This window comes from Carassius gibelio, chromosome A25 (genome assembly GCF_023724105.1).
Source record: "Carassius gibelio isolate Cgi1373 ecotype wild population from Czech Republic chromosome A25, carGib1.2-hapl.c, whole genome shotgun sequence".
Lineage (NCBI taxonomy): Eukaryota > Metazoa > Chordata > Actinopteri > Cypriniformes > Cyprinidae > Carassius > Carassius gibelio.
Genome location: NC_068395.1, coordinates 7,845,318 through 7,863,753, shown reverse-complemented (window position 1 = coordinate 7,863,753; position 18,436 = coordinate 7,845,318). Strand labels below are relative to the sequence as shown.

General features: G+C 36.3%; 4 protein-coding genes across 7 annotated transcripts in view; 1 reads left to right on the top strand and 3 right to left on the bottom strand.

Annotated features, from left to right (window-relative positions):
- Nucleotides 1-564: 564 nt before the first annotated feature.
- Nucleotides 565-3,380, top strand: LOC127946943 (uncharacterized). Of its 4 annotated transcripts, none has more exons than XM_052543781.1 (3): nucleotides 565-824; nucleotides 1,407-1,459; nucleotides 2,152-3,380. In XM_052543781.1, the coding sequence occupies exon 3, from the start codon at nucleotides 2,157-2,159 to the stop codon at nucleotides 3,156-3,158; it is 1,002 nt and encodes a 333-aa protein (XP_052399741.1). In that variant the 5' UTR covers nucleotides 565-824; nucleotides 1,407-1,459; nucleotides 2,152-2,156; the 3' UTR covers nucleotides 3,159-3,380. The 4 variants fall into 4 exon arrangements, with proteins under 4 accessions (XP_052399741.1, XP_052399742.1, XP_052399744.1 ...); XM_052543782.1 differs by lacking the exon at nucleotides 565-824 and adding an exon at nucleotides 985-1,081; XM_052543784.1 differs by lacking the exon at nucleotides 565-824 and adding an exon at nucleotides 1,067-1,091.
- Nucleotides 3,232-3,604, bottom strand: LOC127946948 (phosphatidylinositol N-acetylglucosaminyltransferase subunit Y-like). The gene has a single exon (XM_052543790.1). It carries the CDS (start codon nucleotides 3,602-3,604, stop codon nucleotides 3,389-3,391), a length of 216 nt encoding a protein of 71 aa, XP_052399750.1. The 3' UTR covers nucleotides 3,232-3,388.
- On the bottom strand, nucleotides 3,232-4,545 carry LOC127946947 (protein preY, mitochondrial). The gene is made up of 2 exons (XM_052543789.1): nucleotides 4,228-4,545; nucleotides 3,232-3,786 (listed from the first exon to the last, which is right to left on the bottom strand). The coding sequence occupies exons 1-2, from the start codon at nucleotides 4,434-4,436 to the stop codon at nucleotides 3,645-3,647; spliced, it is 351 nt and encodes a 116-aa protein (XP_052399749.1). The 5' UTR covers nucleotides 4,437-4,545; the 3' UTR covers nucleotides 3,232-3,644.
- Nucleotides 4,546-12,914: 8,369 nt separating this feature from the next.
- Nucleotides 12,915-18,436, bottom strand: part of LOC127946941 (polypeptide N-acetylgalactosaminyltransferase 18) — a 39,624-nt gene continuing 34,102 nt past the window's right edge. The window contains exons 10-11 of the mRNA XM_052543778.1: nucleotides 17,283-17,447; nucleotides 12,915-13,575 (exon numbers count right to left, since the gene is read on the bottom strand). Of these exons, the coding sequence (XP_052399738.1) occupies nucleotides 13,429-13,575; nucleotides 17,283-17,447 (312 nt within the window). The 3' untranslated portion in view covers nucleotides 12,915-13,428. The remainder of the gene's footprint in view (nucleotides 13,576-17,282; nucleotides 17,448-18,436) is intronic.

The window sequence follows — 18,436 nt, the reverse complement described above, 5'->3', positions numbered from 1 at the left end:
TTGTATTTACAGCTATGATATAAGTAGAAAATATGTACAATGTATTAGAATAGAATAGTATAGTACAGAATAGAATTGAATACAATAGAGACAGTTCTGGCATTGTATTTACAGATGTGATACTGTATAAGTATTAAAAAAAGATTTGAATACAGTAGAAACTGGTCTGGTGATTATTTTTGTATTTACAGCTATGATACATATTATAAACAGAAATTGTGTACAATGTATTAGAACAGAATAGAATACAATAGAATAGAGATTAGATACAGGTATGGCATGTATTTTTTTTTGTATCTACAGCTATGATGCATAGTATACAAACAAACAAATAATGCCGTGTGCTAATGAGTGAAGTATGCAATATAATTCGCTTAACAAATGATAAATAAACCATATAAAAATAAAAATAAATAATACATCATCGTGACAATTTTTACATTTATTCTAATACGATTTGGGAAAGAATTAAATACAAATTTATGTATTTTCTTTTGCGAATAAAACTTGAAGTTGGTGACCTTTTTTCAACTAGTGACGCTGGTTGATTCAGCCTCAAAGAAACTGTTTAAGGAGCGGAAAGACGTTAGTAACACATTAATGCAGGTTCACGTGCGATATTCCCACTGGACCGTAAAAAGAATGGCAGTAAAAATCATTTTAGCTTCTGTTTGCTGACGCGATAGAACACTGAAGCCATTTCTAAGAAAAGCTACAAAAAGCGCCCTTTATGTGAGAAAGGGATTTCTTCAGCAGTGAAAATAGTCGCCTGACAAGCCGAGTGACGCACGGAGGACTTTCTTGAATAGACCTAAGATAGAAAGGTAACGTAGCTCTCCGTCGTCACGGTAACAGCGTGATTTATGGAAAGGCACATTTTTAGTCTTTAGTCTTTTAGTCTTTCTTAGCAGTAACAGTATGTTTTAACGTCGGTTCGTTTTAGAATTTATTTAATAATCTTTTTTTTTTTGGCTGTTCATTAAAAAATGTCGTACAGAGCATGCGCAGTCGGCACTGCACGTGACGGAAGAGGTAATTGGCGCAAAAATGTGAGAGTGTATTTTGTCAATTAGCAAAACAGGTAAGAACATGTAAGTTTTCCTTTTGGTTTAGGGCCAAAACACAAGAATACATTAAATACTTTTAAATGAAATGCACGTCGTTAAACAAGTTTCTTTCTGTAAAAATGTTGCTGTGGTGAATGACGTAGCGATGAACTGTAGCATTCGACTTTAGCTACAATGTCTCTCAACAAATGTAACCATAAGTCCGCTCTCCTCATCACTGTTACATTTTTGTACTGACTTATACATTTAAGCTCTATCTGCCTAAGAGAAAAGGTTAATCTAATTCATGCAAGTTGTTACCCGCTCATTTGAATTAAATTTATTTTATCTCATTAACAGGTGTTATTGGGGAAAAGGAACAGATCATACAGGACATTTCACTCTTGATCCATGTGAGTACTCGCTAACAATCATCCTACAAATTATGGTAGAACCCTCATGTTTTTAAAACAAATTACATAATGGTTTATTGTATTGCACTAGGTAGCTATATTAAACGTGCATTTATATAGCGATAGAGACACGTTATATAAATGTATATATTTATATAGTTTTACATATGCGCATATCTGTTTATATACTGCTGGTAAAAAAAAGGGAAAAAATAGAGTGTTTTAATAATATTTGAAAAAATCACCAATGGTGCTTTTATTTGATCAAAAATACAGTAAAAAATGTAACATTGTGAAATATTACTACAATTTATAACAACTGTTTCTATTCAGATATCATGTAATTTACTCATGTGATGCAAAGCTGAATTTTCAGCAAAATTACTCTTCATCCTACAGTCTTCATTGTCACATGATCCTTCAGAAATCATTCTAATATGCTGGTGCTCAAGAAGCATTTATTATCAGCATCACTGTTTATAAAAAACTTATTTGGCAAGAATGCATTCAATTAATCAGAAGTGATAGTAAAGAAATGCAGATTTTTTTGGTGAGGCTTTTTTATTAATCAAAGAATCATAAGAAGCTATCACAATTACCAGTAAAATATAAAGTAGCACAGTTGTTTTCATAACTAATAATAAATAATTGGTAATATAACCAATTTTCTTTCTTACTCTTTGATTTTGTAGAAGAAATGGCTTCTCTCCCAGCAATGAAGAATATCCCCAGTGTTGAAAATGCCTTTAAAGCATCCAAGAAACACAAAAACAAGAAAAGGAAAAAGGAAAAAAAGGATAAGAGCAAAAAGTGTGTGCCTGACTTTTTGTTGCATGATGGCTGCCATGAGCCAGTGTTTACACAAATGCAAGACACCAAGAAAAGAAAAAAGCCAAAGAAGAAAACCAAACCGAAGGAAGACTTTCAGAAACCTAAATTAAATAAACAGCTCAAACAACCGGAAGATATGCACCAAATTCAGCCTGTTATCTACATCTCCCCTGATCAGGAGACACCATATTCAACCGAGAAGGATTGTTATACAAGCGTGAAACCCAAAAAGAGAGTAATTTTCAACTTGCCACCTGAGCTGAGCCAAGCTGCAAAGACAAATGATGAAGAATTCAGAAAGATGGGCCAAAGCAAGCAGTTTGTTGGCGAAAGCAGCTTGGAATCCAACACAGCTGAAGAAATGAACAGCCAAGATCTGTTTATTACACAGAAATCATTCCTGGATCCATATTTGGAGATCTCCAGCACCTCAAGCTGCAGTCAGGCCACTACCGTGAAGGAACCAGAGAGTCGCTCATGTAGGTTGACAGCTGAAGCAACCACTCAAACCGAAAACTTCTTTACCTTACCAGCAATCTCCACCTCTCTCAGATTTCAGGAGCAGAACGCGTCCAAAACTCCAGAGGAACCGGTAGACCTGAGCCTGCCGAACAGAACAAGACGAATGCACGGCCCAAAACAATCTGCTGTAGATTCTGCAAAACCAACCAAGCTTAAGATATCAGACACGTCGAGTGAAGACGGCGATACAGTGCCCAAAGCCAAAGGTGATCTGCTCCAGCTGAAGGTCATCCAGACCCGCTTGAATGAGTCTTTCTTTTTTAAGGTGAAGGGTGAAGATTCACCCAAGCCCATGTGCCCTTTGATGAAGCTCACGGAAAGCGTTGAGAAAAAGATAAAGAAGTGAAATGAGACAAAGCTAAGGTTCACAATGGGAAAAAAAAAAATCAGTTCTGTGAACATTCATGAAAAAGACAAACTTTGTTATATGCAGTTTTATTCAGTATTTTACATTGTTCGCTTCAGTGTTTTTCAGTGTTCATAGATATGAATATCCACTGTGTTTACAAGCAGGAATTGTTCACAATAATTTGTACAATTAAAATATTCTGTGGGAAGAAAAATTAAACTGCAGTCTTAATTGTGTCTAAACAGCTTGATACCCATCCACTTCCAAAGGTGAAAGAAAACATAAACGGGAATTGTTACTGGCAACAGCAGGCTGTAGAAACACACACTGCTTGCACTCGTGCAGCCTTGAGGGAAATTGTCATCCATGGCTGCCGAGTAAAACAGTCCAGACAATGATATCAGTGGAACAAGAACAGTCACTGTAGACAAGGAGAAAAACATAGTGGCAGAAAACGAATAATGACAAATTTGCTTTATAAATTCAAGATTCAGAGGGGTTTTCAGTTGCTTTGCTCTTATGGATCATTCTTGCATCTTGTGGGATCATGTTAGGAATGCCATCGATGATGGGATATGCAATACCAAGCTCTTCATTTATTAATTCGTTGCTCCTTTCATCATACCTTGAAGAAAAATCAGAAGCGAATACATGTGTAAGTATGACTGATAATCTAAACATCCCTTTTAAAAAATCTATCACATTAAACAGTTATTGCAAAAACACGGTTAATAATACAGTTATTATAAAAACCATACAATATACACGATATCTCAGAATGTAACTAGCATTTTTTTTTATTATCTTATGTTTTTTACATCTTATGTTATTAGTGTATATAAGTAGTAATAAATTATAAATATGACATTGATTGTATCTATGACATTTGTCAGATGGAAATCCAGTACAGAACACCCCAGAGATCAGCTTGAAATGAAGACGCAGTTTTGTTTTATCCAGCTGTATTTACTGCAACTTAAAACATCCGAGTTAAAGATATAACACCAACGTGTCAGCTACTGTACGTCCCATCATTAGGTAATAATATTATACATGATAATTATACCTCAGAGGTTTTTTGGACAGTGGACACACAAGGAACTCAAGGAGGGACTCGTCAAACGGCTGAGTCTCTCTGTCCTTGACTCCGTCGCTGCGGCTCCGCTGCTGTCCGCGGATCTTCACGGCGCTCACTGGACGCAAGAGTGACAGGACGGTCACAGATCTCTGCACGCTAAATACTCCAGTGGCGAGTGTCCGCAAAGCATGAGACATATCCGAAAAAACCCGTATGGCTAAAAAAAACTAAACTTGCTTCAGCCGTTTGACAACAGCCAACAGTGAACCGGAAGCATGCAACTTGGTGCGACTGTAAACGTGTCCCCCCAGCGATCTTTCACATTCGTGACATAGTTCCGGTGGCAAATTGTTCTATGGATGAGTTTTGTTTGAAAAGAAAAATAATACAACAAAAGATATTCAATATATCTGGTTTTATCTGGTCTGCACTGGTCAAGGTACACTCTTTAGCAAGAAAATGGATGTTGATATTTTATCAATAATCACATTTTGCACAGATCAAAAAATGAATAATAAAATGAAACAGTAAGAAAAATGTGTTAATCTAAACTATTACTAGGCTATTACTAGGCTATTACTACTAATAAAAAATAATGTTTCAGCTAACAGTTAGCCATTGATTTAGGTTTAAGACAGTTTAAAATACTTTTAAAATAATGAAACAGTTTTTCTTTATGCATCACATGTTATTATTAATATTATTAATAATTATATTTTATCTGCATCTATAAATAATAATACGTATAAATAAAAGCGTCAAAATAATAATGACATGTAAATTAATCTAATCCAAGAAGAACAAAAATTGAATTTGATGCAAAATAAAAATAAAAAAAAACAGTGTAATAAGTGAAATTACGTCAAATTAATAAATTAACTGAAGCTAGCCTAATTGAATATTGATTATATCAAGAGAAATCAATAATTATAGAAATAACGTGTTGGTTCCAAGGAATCATAGAGAGTGGAATGCATTTTAGCAATTGAAATATATTTATTAAATATGATGATGACATATTATGCCTCCTTAAACTAAAAAAATATTGAAAGCAGTGTGTGGCGCACTTGCCTAAATAAAAATAAAAGTCCAAATCCAGCCGTAGTAACTGAAGAGATTATTCATGAACAGCAGATGGCGCTAGTGAACTGTATGTAAAAAAAAAAAAAGGCTTTTGCCTTTAAAGTTCTTTTTTAGTGAAACGGGCTGAGATGTATAGGCAGAAGCTTCCAGGAGTGGAGAAAAAATAAACAGTTATATTTTATTATAAAGAAAATATCGTTCATATATAGTGATACAAAATATAGTATAAACATAAAGGTTGTATATTAGCCGTTTTACTGGGCCTGTGTTCTTGAGTGGCTCTCAGAAACCTCATTCAAACAGACTTGAGCAAAAAGTCAAGCATCTGACCAACCTTCTGATTTCCAGAGGTGGCTGCATCCTCCCTAACGCTGCCCTCTTGATTTGAGATCTATTCTTCAATAGTCTTCAAGAGCAGCTCTGGTTATTCCCTCCAGCAGTTTGGTTTTATTCGTTTGGCATGTGTCGTTGAGACAGATCTCTCGCTCAAGGCAGGCGAGGTTTACTCAAGGATATGGAGCTGGCAGCACTGGCCACGCCATGTTTGTGTGTCTCTGTTACCACCAAAAACACCAAAAGGGACACATTCCTCCTGATATACCTACACTGCCAAATTCAAAGCTGTTTCTTGTCAATATTTGTAGTGTTTTGTGCTGATGGAAGAGAAAGAGCTGGGAGGAAGCTCATGAGCGCCACAGACCTCAGTTCACTGACCTGCCAAGCATGTCAAATGAAACAAACCCGCTCCAGGCCAAAGTCAGGACAGACGGCATTATGGGTAGGTGCGCTCTTCGTTTCATTGAACGAATCGATTGCCACAGCCAGGTGAAGTCTGACTATACCCTCTTGCTCTTCTGAAAATGTTTACTTCTGTGCCTGGGATCTTAAGGCTGATCGCTGGGAAAACAGAAAATGAATTGAAAACGAACTGAATTTGAAGCTGAAAATGTGTTTTACTTGATTAAGAAATCAAGGAGTAGACAGCTCATGAATTATGGAATATTCAATGTTTACTATGCATCAGTGTTAATTTTGACACGAAATTTTAATTTAGTTTTAGTCTTAGTCTTTTGACTATAATTCTTTTTAGTTTTAGTCAAGTTTTAGTCATCTGATTTGTTTTAATTTTAGTCTTATTTTAGTCGACTAAAATTGCTTGGTATTTTAGTCGACTAAAATTGCTTGGTATTTTAGTCGACTAAAATAAGACTCAATAAAATCAATAACAGATTTACTAGACAATTTTTTACAGCTGGTATAGGAAACAAACTTAACCAAAATATATAAAACACAAATTCAACTTTATTTCAACACAACTGTGTCTTTATTTCAATTCAAAAGCTTTTATGCAGCAACAAACACTGTCATGATAATGTAAACAATAACTAGCTGCCAATTGACCATCAATAAAAGAAAAATAAAGTTAGGTCCAGGACCTTAAAGCTTACAGCTGAGCTGAACAAGGAGTGCATACATTTAAAGTAAATATTTAATAAGTTGGGTGGATAAAAAAAGTAACAAGATTTTATAAGGTATTCATTTGTCTAGCAATATTGTATGTTTTAAATACTACAATATTGCTAGATTTGTATGCATAATGATAGGATGTGAACATTCATGTTTCACATGACTAATATAGAAATATTTGTGATATTGTCAACAAGTAGAACATTATAAAATATACTAAACATTAGTATTAATCAAATGTATTTATCATGATATTACGTATTAGTATTGTGCTCGCATCTAATTTGAAGAAGGGGCTATTTTACAGTACTTTTCAGTTCGTAATATTTAATGCTACAACATCTACGCACTGCACTATTCCAATTTTGCTTAGCTCAATAAACAAAAGAACATCGTTGTAAAATTACATTTGAGAAAATGTCCGGGTGGCTCGTCTGTAAATGTCTTTTCAAATTGGTTGTGTTCTTGCCACGAATGAGCGCTCTGCGTGCTTTACACTTTGTTTTGTTTTGTTCGTCGTCAAACGTGAAGTGAGCTGTGGACATTTTGTCGCTCTTTTAGACAGTAGGGACTTTAAGCAACAGCTGCGAATGGAACGGCTACAGCGACCGGAAGTTTGCCGTCACACCGCTGTAGCCAAGAACGTAAAAGTCACTAAGCAACGGTAAAACAGAACAGCGCAACGCAGCATTAATTCATTTATTGAGATCCAAAAAAATATATAATTTAAAAAAGCAAGAGAATGATTGCTTTTGGCGTTAAATGACCAATCTTTTGTCAGAAGAGGAGTTTTTAATATTGTATGATGTAAATAAGTCTAAAAACATAACATTTATTTACCTAACCTCTCACGTTGTAGCGACTCCGGCAAATCAGCTGTTCTCCCGTAGTAGACCGTTAAATTAGAACGTCACAAAGTAGCAGTTAAATTCGCGCAGGCGCAATACAACGCCAGAATGGCGTTGCCGTTCCACCAGAGGCTGTTGCTTAAAGTCCCTATCACCTCTTCGAATGCCGACTTCCCGGGAGCTCATAAAAACTGAAAACCTTCGCTTCACGTCTCAATAAGTCAGGCTCTGATTGGTTCTCTTCTCTCATGCAGTCTGTTCTGTTTTGCCGGTTCTTTTGCTCATTCCTCGCATCTCTCCCGTCTGCTGATTTGATTTTCGTCACAGTCTATTTTCGTCTCGTCCTTTATTCTTTGACGACAATGTCAATCAATTTAGTCATAGTTTTAGTCTCCATCAGTGCCTTCTATTTTAGTTTTCGTTTCGTTTTCGTCTGCAAAAATATATTCGTGACGAAAATAATGACGAAAATATTTAGTCAACGAAATTAACACTGCTATGCATTAAAAATACATTACATTTACTTTAACTTGGTTAACCTTAATTACTGCTGGAATAATGTGTAGATTGCATTAAATGTGTAGATTGCATTAAAAGAGACTAACCTTAATTTAAGCTAATGTCTGTCTAAGCCTAAGGGCTCTTGCCTTCAGCTGTGATTTTTATCTTCATATTAAACTGGGCCGAGAATGTCTACTTGCAGATCTCTGGTGTGGTCTTTTCAGCTAAAACAATTTGTTCTCCATCAGCTGATGGCAATTAGACAATTTTGCTCTTGCCTTCTGTTGCAATTTCCAGCCAGCATCCTTCATAAATGGTTTCAGAGTTGCTAGTGAATCCATTTAATCAAGCTTGAACTCTTTTCTGCTTCATTATCCACCACAGCAGGGACGCTGAACAACATATGATTGTGTGAACTGTCGTTATTTCCTTTTGTCTCAGTATCCATTAATGCAGATGGTGTCAGTAGAGGAACATATAAATGAACAGCAATATGCTTCTTGAAATGTCTGAGTGAGCCAGTGTGCACCAGATGGGACTGGCTCATTTATTGCCCATGAAAGAGAATTAAAAACCATATGCTTTGTCCTCAATCAATGCAGCAGAATTTAAGGAACCCAAATTCTTGTTGTTTTTAGCATTTGATATTTTAAAGTTATGGAAATGTCTGTTCAATAGGATACATCTTCATTTACATTAAGGACACATGTTAAAACACATTAAACTCAGGCCTATTATTGACAACATTAACATTAAACCCAGTTTTCACCCTCCTGAGGGTGAATTAAAACACCAGTGAGTCCATGAATTTTTTTTTTTTACTAAGTTAGTTATTAGTTTTCTTATATTTTCATGCCATTTTGAACAAAATCTACATTTGCTAATGATCTATAGGTAATAATGTTAGCCAATGTTCTTAAAGGGACAGTTCATAAAAAAAAAAAAAAAAAATTCAGTCATTAACTATTTACCCTCATGTCGATCCAAACCCGCAGGACCTTCATTTATCTTCAGAACACAAAAATAGTAAGGACATCGTTAAAATAGTCCATGTGACATCTGTGGTTCAACCTTACTTTTATAATAATAATAATAATAATTCCTTACAATTTGCGTGACTAACTTTAACCCGCTGCAAAATCTCTGTTAGTAAATATTACGCAATTGTGTGAATTCCTATTGAAAGGACTGTATTTCACTGTAAAAATTAGCCAAATGACAGTAAATGTGACCCTATCTTACAATGTACAAAACACTGCAACAATATTTTCATACAATACCGAAAATGCAGAACCTAATGTAGTGTAAATAATATTATTGTCAAAAAAAAAAAACTATTTCCTGTTCACTATAATAGAGATGAACAAATTTTCTCCATGTGCAGAATTCTAATTGCTTTGCTCCAGCAACGCTTCAAGTATAAGCACTATAGCATAGGGGAGGGCCTTTGGAAAATTATGGTAATGTAATAAACGTGGGTTTGGCATCCCAGCCAGTGGGATTATGAGGTTCAGAAGTGCTAACCCAACACTTTTTAGACTTGATAACAAGCTCTCGAAATGCTCTGGGCTTCTCACAATTCTAATACTCTCATCAATGAGAGAGTGAAGCGGGGACAGTTGTGCATTAATACCTTTGATTAATGATCATTCTCAGAATTTATATTGCTAAATAAATTTTTCTGGTTACTCAGCAGTAAAATACAGCAGGACAGAAAGAGGATTTTTTCACTATCATCATTAAGGCCATGTGCATGGATGTAGTGAACCACAGTCTCTACAGTCTGCAGTCTTATTGTTTTATTGACACTGGCCATCCAGGATAAATGTTACCCACCCCTGTTTTAAAAGAACCAAACTGCGCTCACTCAAATATATTTTCAGGGACCAAGCACTGAAGATGCTTAGCCACCTATTATATCCGTAAGTTTTTTCTTCATCTTCTTCTGCTCTGGGAGTCTATGGCAGCCAATAGAAGCGCTTGTGGGAAAGTTATGAATTTTGGCACACAATCAGAGGACAGTCTCAATATTAACCATAGCAAGTCTCTATCTCAGACTCTCTAGCGCCACCACTAAGCCAAATTTGCACTCATGTTTCTGCTAATAACTTTTGAACTGTAAGGTCTAGAAGCAAAATTCTTTTTCAGAATCAGAATCGGAATGAGCTTAATTGTTTACACATATGAGGAATTTGTTTTCATGATAGAAACTCCGCAGTGCAACAGAATGTATAATAATAATTGGTAAGGGATGACAATATACAAATTGACAATTGTATGGCAGATATATTACAAAAAACAGCAATGTATGTACAGGCATAGTATGTGCAAAGTGTAAGTGTACACTAAGTATGTGTGTTAGATATATAAATAGTGTAGTGTGTTCCACAGTCATTATCAATTGTTCATTAGATGGATTGCTTGAGGGAAGAAACTGTTCCTGTGTCTGGTCGTTCTGGTGCTCAGATGGCAACAGTTCAAAGAGGGAGTGTGCTGGATGTGTGGGGTCCAGAATGATTTTACTGGCCCTTTTGTTCACTCTGGATAAGTACAGTTTCTTGAATAAAAGGGAGGGTTGTACCTATGATTCTCTCAGCAGTCCGGACTACCCTCTGTAGTCTTCTGAGGTCAGATTTAGAAGCTGAGCTGAACCAGACAGTTACTGAAGTGCAGAGGACAGATTTAATGATGGTGGACTAGAACTGTTTCAGCAGCTCCTGAGGCTGGTTGGACTTCCTCAGCTGGTGAAGGAAGTACAACCTCTGTTGGGCCTTTTTCACAATGGAGTCAATGTGAATGTCCCACTTCAGGTCCTGAGAGATAGTGGTGCCCAGGAACCTGAATGACTCCACTGCAGTCACAGTACTGTTCATGATGAGAAGTGGGGTTTCTCCTGAAGAAGTCCACTATCATCTCCACTCTTTTGAGCGTGTCCAGCTCCAGGTTGTTAAGACTGCACCAGACAGCCAGCTCTTTAACCTCCTGTGTGTAAGCAGACCCGTCACCTTCCTGAATGAGGCCGATGAGTGTGGTGTCATCTGCAAACTTCAGGAGCTTGACAGAAGGGTCCTTAGATGTGCAATCGTTAGTGTACAGGGAGAAGAGCAGTGGGGAGAGAACACAGCCCTGTGGAGCTCCGGTGCTGATTGTACGGGTGCTGGATGTGTATTTTCCCAGCCTCACTAGCTGCTGCCTGTCTGTCAGGAAGCTGTTGATCCACTGACGGACGGAAGTGGGCACAGAGAGCTGAGTTAGTTTGGGCAGGAGGAGGTTTGGGATGATTGTGTTTAAGGCCGAGCAAAGTCCACAAACAGGATCCTCACATAAGTCCCCACAGACGTAGTCATGAAGTGATTTTTCCCCCTCTGTATCCTTTGCTCATGCTGAGTTGAATGCAAAATATAAATTTCTACAGTAAAGATTTTTTGCAATTTTTAATGTGTGAAAAACTGACTTTTTCAAACTCGTTCTAGACGGTTTGTCTGATTTTCATCAAAATTGTCTCAGATCATCTTCAGACAATGCTGGCAAATAGTTATCAAAAGCTTTTTGATATACCAAAGCGTTTTCGTAAACCAAATTTGACGAAATTCACAAATTCAGAGATTTTGGCTTGTGAAGTTAGAGAATGTGCTGTTATCTCTGCCTAGTGGAAACTTTTTCGGGCTTCTGATTGGCCAACATGGCTTTACAGTTGAGATTATATCGCCACCTGTTGGCTAGGCATGCTCTTGACAGTGTTTTGTTGCATGCTTTTGCATTTTCATGTAGACAGAGATTAAAAAAAAAACCAAAAAAAAAAAACAGAAGAATTGAAAACTCTGTTTATGAAAATACTCATGCATGTGTGGACATGTCCTAAGGAAGGTAGCTCTCCAGGAACAGGGTTGGAGAACCCAGGTCTTTACGGAGTAATTAAGGGCAGCACCTTAGCTCTTCATTTTACCTCTGTTGTGTTTGGCCTCTTAATTGCTGCTTGCAGCTATATTTCAACAATATTGTCTTCTGTTTCCACTCTAGACCAAGAAGCTCTTATAAACGAGGAAAACTGTACAGGTTTTCTGACAGATCATGAAGTTAAGAAATTGAAAGAATATGAGAAATTGTTTCATGTGATCAGTTTCAGTTTGGACGTGTTTTATCGTTTTGTTTTTTTAAATCAATTCAAACTATTTCAAGGATGTAGGTATATTGGGACTTCCTGACAAATGCACTGTAAAACTCATTTAGATTTCCCATCTCAGGGGATGTAGCTTTTGCAAGAGATTGTCAAGATGATGTATAGAGGTTTCGAATTGTTTAAATAGCGTAAAAACACTTCAGTTATTCAGTTATATATGTAACAACCTCCAGTTCTGTATTTGGGGTTCCAACCTTTCTGTTTTTTCCTATTTTTTCTTTCTTTTAGGAAACAGAAATGACAGAACTGTTGTTCATTGTTAAAGTATTGTGCGAGAGTTTGAGAGATTTGAGGGATTTGGATAGCTCAGAGCTCTGTGGAGATGTCAAGTGTTGCTGACTTTGATGAAAATGATATTGTCCCACAGGAGATGATAAGACAGAAAATAAAAGATTTTGCCAAAAGCAGAAATGAATTTGACTGAACTGAGAATGTGAAGCTTTAATTTCTGTGAATGTCAGAGCTCTCTTCATATGGATAGAGAAACTGTATGAACAGAGATTTCTGATTGAACTGAATTATTTTTGACCACAACATTTATTATTTTTTAATTTCCATACTTTGATGAAATCCCTGTTTCAACCAGCTTTAGATGGCCTCCATGCTGGTTAGACTTGTGTTTTGATGGACTAAACCAGCTCGTTTCAGTTAAAAGTTTTTATTATTTTTTTTAGAAATTTACATTTATAAAATATTTTTGTCCACATCAAGTAATCACAATCATCATTCACAAACCTGAAAGAAATAAAAAATAAATTTGTGCTACACAGTAGCAAAACTACTAAATGCTTAAATACACAAGAGCCAATCATACAGCAGAACATTTAAAGAGACAGTACACTGAAAATAATGGCAATTTTAATTTTGAGGTGAACTTTCCCTTTAAGCACCAGTGTCTCTGAACCAGCCATCTCTTTTGGCCAAAGTAAAATGTTTGACACTTGTTCCTTGTGTTCTTTGAGATCCGACACAAGACATGAAGATGTTTACAGTGTTACATAACAATAGAACAGCACTCTTCCCTCCAGTTGATGACACAACAATGTGTGTAAGGGACACTGTATTTCAGTCCACTACATATCCAGTGATACGTCCCATAAGACATCATGCCTATAGAAGTATCCCAGGCAATATGTTGGTAATTGTCCATTTTTGACTGCTGCACTGTTGAAGGGCGAGCTGATATCCATGATCTACTTCTGTACTTTCCACCAATTCCAAACAACGCTTTGACTTCCTATTCTCAATGGAGCCTCCCTGCAAGACACAGTACACATCAAAGTGAGTGAAAATGGCACAAAATCGTTCCAGGACCAATACGGATATTGATTGGTAATATATGATTCATGAATCTTAAAATCTTTTCGTCCTTCTAATTCCAAATAAGTGAGAAATTAAAAACGACATTTACACCTCAAGAAACATACTACTTCTATTCAGTAAATACAGTATGAAATACACAACCAAAGCCCAAAGCCTTTCAGAACAATGTCAAAAGGAAAGGGATGGTCCTGAAGTGGTTGCTTCTGAAGAAGGGCCTCCAGGATTCACAGTCTTACACAGTGTTTTTAAGGAGGCTCCGGAGACAGCTGAAACATGAAAGAGGAGTCCGCGGGCGAAGTGTTGCCCTCGTCCAATCACCTGCCACCGCATGAAATCCAAGGTGTATAAAATGCCGAATGTCTTGCTATACTGGCTAAATCATATTATTGAAGATGCACAGTTGGAATATTTGTATTACTTTTATGGCACTTTTCATTTTTATGGCTGCAATATTAGCATTTGAAAACAAACTGTTATACACAGTTGTTATATTATGGAATAAAATAACTTCATATGGTAGTTTGTGGTGGAAATTTAGAACATTTTGAACAATTTAAATGGTAGAGTATACAATGCATAATTACGTGCATAATGTATAGTGAATCATTTGGAATTCAAACTTACAAAAAATATGCAAAACTTAAACAAAACTCTAGTCTAAACCCTTGTATTAAATTTCCAGCAGTGATCAAGATCACCCCAGAACATTCTAGAATTATGATTCTGTGTTTTGCATCATCAGATTATGTAAAAATATAGTTTGCATCTAGTTAGTTCAATTTTCATCTAGCCATATGTGTATTAAATGCTGAACAAGTGAGTCATTCTACATGCTTCCACTCATTGCGAATGACACGAGTGACTCATGAGGCACATCCTATAATTATGTAAAACAAAATGTAATTTCAAATAAAACAGAAAGATTTCCTCATATGCAAGCCAGTGAATAACCAGCAAGTTGACGACTGTAGATATAAAATAAGAATTAATTTGCAATCCATTCTCCTGAATTTGGGGACAAAAGCACTTCTCAGTCGATTTTACCTTGCACTGGATGAATAATTATGCAAGTTACTTAACACTTAGCAATACAATCTGAAGTTCAGGAGAGCTGGTTTTAAGTATCTAATATATTTTTTTATGTCGCCAGGGCCACAGGATTTCTTACATTTAAACAATTTCTGTTTTCCACTAAGTTCTTGTTGGGTTATTGGACAATCTAGTGGATTTTGGTTGCTTATTCGTTCATTTTGTAATGACTTTTAATTGGTTGGGATTATTCAAAGGGTCAGTTTGATGTATATAGAGGTTCTCAAAATAATCTTTCCAAATTTGACCATCTTGTATGGCTAGTTCTTGTGGCTTTGTATTGTTTAAACTCTTCCACGTGCCCCAGAACTGACCCTGACCAACTGTGTGTTTTATTATAATAATCTGAGTTTTTGTATTGTTTCAGAAAATCTGAGTGCTTTTAGTATAATTCAGAGATGACTGGATCTTTATGTTTTTGATTTGTAATTAATCGTAGCTCTTGTCTTACTGTTTTACAGTCAGGGTCAAACCACTTTTCAGAAGGTTTTTGTTTAGCTCTGTTTTTTTGGTTATCTGTTGTAGTTTCATGTACATTATAAACAGGTATTATTAAGGCCCCATTAATTATAAAATAGTCTGGCATGCATCGTTGAACAGGCGTCACTGATAGGAACACTGCATCTGCTTCAATTATGGTTTGTTCCAAATCAGCCTCCCTAAAATAATAATATCACTGACAGCTGGTGGTGTTAAACACCCTAAAGAACTCAAATAATATATTTCTGCTGGGTACATATAATAGGTAAGCTTAACGGCAAATTTATTCATGACCTGCCAAGCGGTATCCTGGTTACAGACTGAAAAGCAGACTGTCAACAGACGAAGTGAGTCGATAAAGACTTAATTAAAGCCATTTCTGATGCTCTCCTATGAGTCAAGAGCCAGATCACACTTTCACTGGCTTTGTCATCAATTATTCACCGCACCTAAAAGGCCACAATGGATTTGGCCCAACCTGATCCCATTTTTGAAGAAAAAAGGTGGCTGACTTTACCCACCGAGCTTGTGTGAGACATTAAACCACATCCCAAGGGTCTGTGTGAGAATTGATATCGTTCATACTCTTACACTTTTGCTGATGGCACGTTTGTTCATCTACTTCGACATCTCTCCCAACGGGGCAGCATTACCCTTTTCTAATAACCTGTTCTGACATTTCCAGCACACTTCCGCTAAACCTTTAAGGTGACACCGCCTGCTATGACATATATGAATTCACCTGACTTTAATAGAGACTGACATATTACGTGCGGATAAAATCAAGATGTCTACTACAATCCAGAACGGGGCTTGAATTGAATTAAGAGAGCTTTACGACAGACTAACACCTCTTAATTATTAATGCTGGATATCCAGAATGTGTCCAGTGCAGTCGCACAGCCCGAGGGCTAACTGATGCTGCAAACTGACAGCAAATTTAAGGGAGAGTTTTAAACTAGTACTTTAATGATTCCAGAACTTGTTTCAAAATAGGGAACAATTTTGACATTCGCTTTTAATGAGCTGTGCAGTAAAGTACTTCTGTGTGTAGTGAGGATTGTGTAGAATGTAATGGCCCACTATGGAATAGTGAAGCTCTTTATGGCCAGGGTTATAATAGCTTGTAACTAAATACAAATAAATATTATAATTAATAAAAACATTTTTGTAATTTGAAATCAAATCCGCCGACCACACCATTCTCAAGCCAGCCTCCGCTCACTCTAGCCTTCCTTGTGTGACGCTGTGTTTCGTTGTGAAAGTGAAACTACTTTGTTTGGTCTTCCAAAAGAGGACACAAACAGAATCAGTGATTAAGTTGTATTTACAACACTGTTCCAGAACAGTTTGACCCAAATATTCAGATGTGTGCAGTGCATTTTATGGAGGACTGTTTCCTGATCTGCAAGCTGTTCTGACACACATACTCTTCAGTAAGTTTTTATATTTTATACATTTGCCCAATATCCAATATCTAAAAGGGCATTAAGATAGCTTTAATACTTTACAGGCATGCAAACTTTGGAGAAAAAAAAACTTTTTTAATGGTCACCATGGCACATAAGGCAAAAATGATTGCTAAAGTCAAAAGATTTTACTAAGAGACCTACCAATCTCTGTGTAAAAATAACATTATGATTCTGCTATCTTAAATAAGTTTTAACCCCCTGTAATTTGGCACTGTATCACAGGTGAAAATTGCCATTTGACCCCCTCATACAAAATAGTGGATTACTCAGTAAATATTCATCAATGATATTTAGTAATTTGCCTATCCTCACTATACATGTTTATCTTTCTTCAGAAAAAATATTAGCAAAATGAACAAAAAATTGAGCGAGGAAAGTTTCTCAAGTTTGATGATTTGACACGGGGTGACCCTATTTAAAAATATTATTTAAACTATATTAATACCTCACTGATACTAAAACAACACTGTTTATGAAACATTATAAAAAATAAAAAAAAGTCCAGAAAGCAAAAACTGACCACTGCAAATACCATCCTTATTTAGATGTAGGGGACCAAAGTTTTGAATACATGATTGATCGTTTCCCATGAAAGTTTACCTGAGTAAAGAGCCAGGAGAGTTTCATGTGCTTGTTGCTGGCGTAGCTGCATTCCAGCAGTCGCGGTCGGCCGTTCACATCCACCAGGCACTTGTTGTCATCGTCGTCGATGGTCGGACTCAAGCCTCCCACATGTAGCTGCTGAGAGCTTGTGTAGTACACATTCTAAAAGAACAGAGGAGAAAAACATGCTTCAATTATATGTGTATAACCTGCTTAAACTTTAGACACAAGAAATGTTTCTTGAGCAGCAAATCAGCACAAATTTATTTTCAATAGTGCAAGGGGTTGTGGGTAATATTAACAAAATAAATATACTGATGCACACTAATTTAGCACCTTCAGAGAACTATTTTCGCCATACAATGATTTGGTAAACTAATCTTAATATTGCTCACAATAAAGTACAAAAAGTATTCAGCCATTATTTTCGTTCATCGCTTTCACTTATTTCCATTTTCATAACTATAACATTTCTGATGCTTTGTGAAGTTAAAAGACCTACTTACAGAAATGATGTAAAATATTTTCTATAATAACAACAACAACAGTAATTATGTAATTTATATACATTTTAAAAAGCAAAGTCTCTGATATGCAGCATTTGCTTTGAATCATTAATGCACATTTTGTTGGACCACACTGGTCCTAAATCCGTCCTAAATCAATGGCACTCATACTTAATCCCACGCCTTACTGAAAAGCAAGCACTTTCAGAAAAAATTCATTTTATACAATATGCCCACATTTTTTTTTCATGGTCTGGATGGATTGATATTTCACTTCAGAAGCCTGATCCTGGAGAAGTGCTAACAGTATTATTGATTAGATAGCTCATGCAGTGCATCACAAAACTGCATACTTCTCTCAAATACATAGATTAAATTGGTTGTATACCGTCCAGACCGATTTTTGGCTATTCAAAATTTGTGTTACACTCAGTTCTGCAATCTTATACAGAGCTAGGCATTCTCCTCTTCTCCTCAGGTCCAAATCAATTCTGATCTCAGGTATCGTTTGGGAGCTACCATGCTTTCCACTGAGACTGATTATGTGTGTCAAGATATTTTGTCTTTTCAGAATACCGTGGTACACCTGAGCCTACAGTAAAATCAAATCAAATTGTTTGACTATGGAATGGCACCAATGCTAAA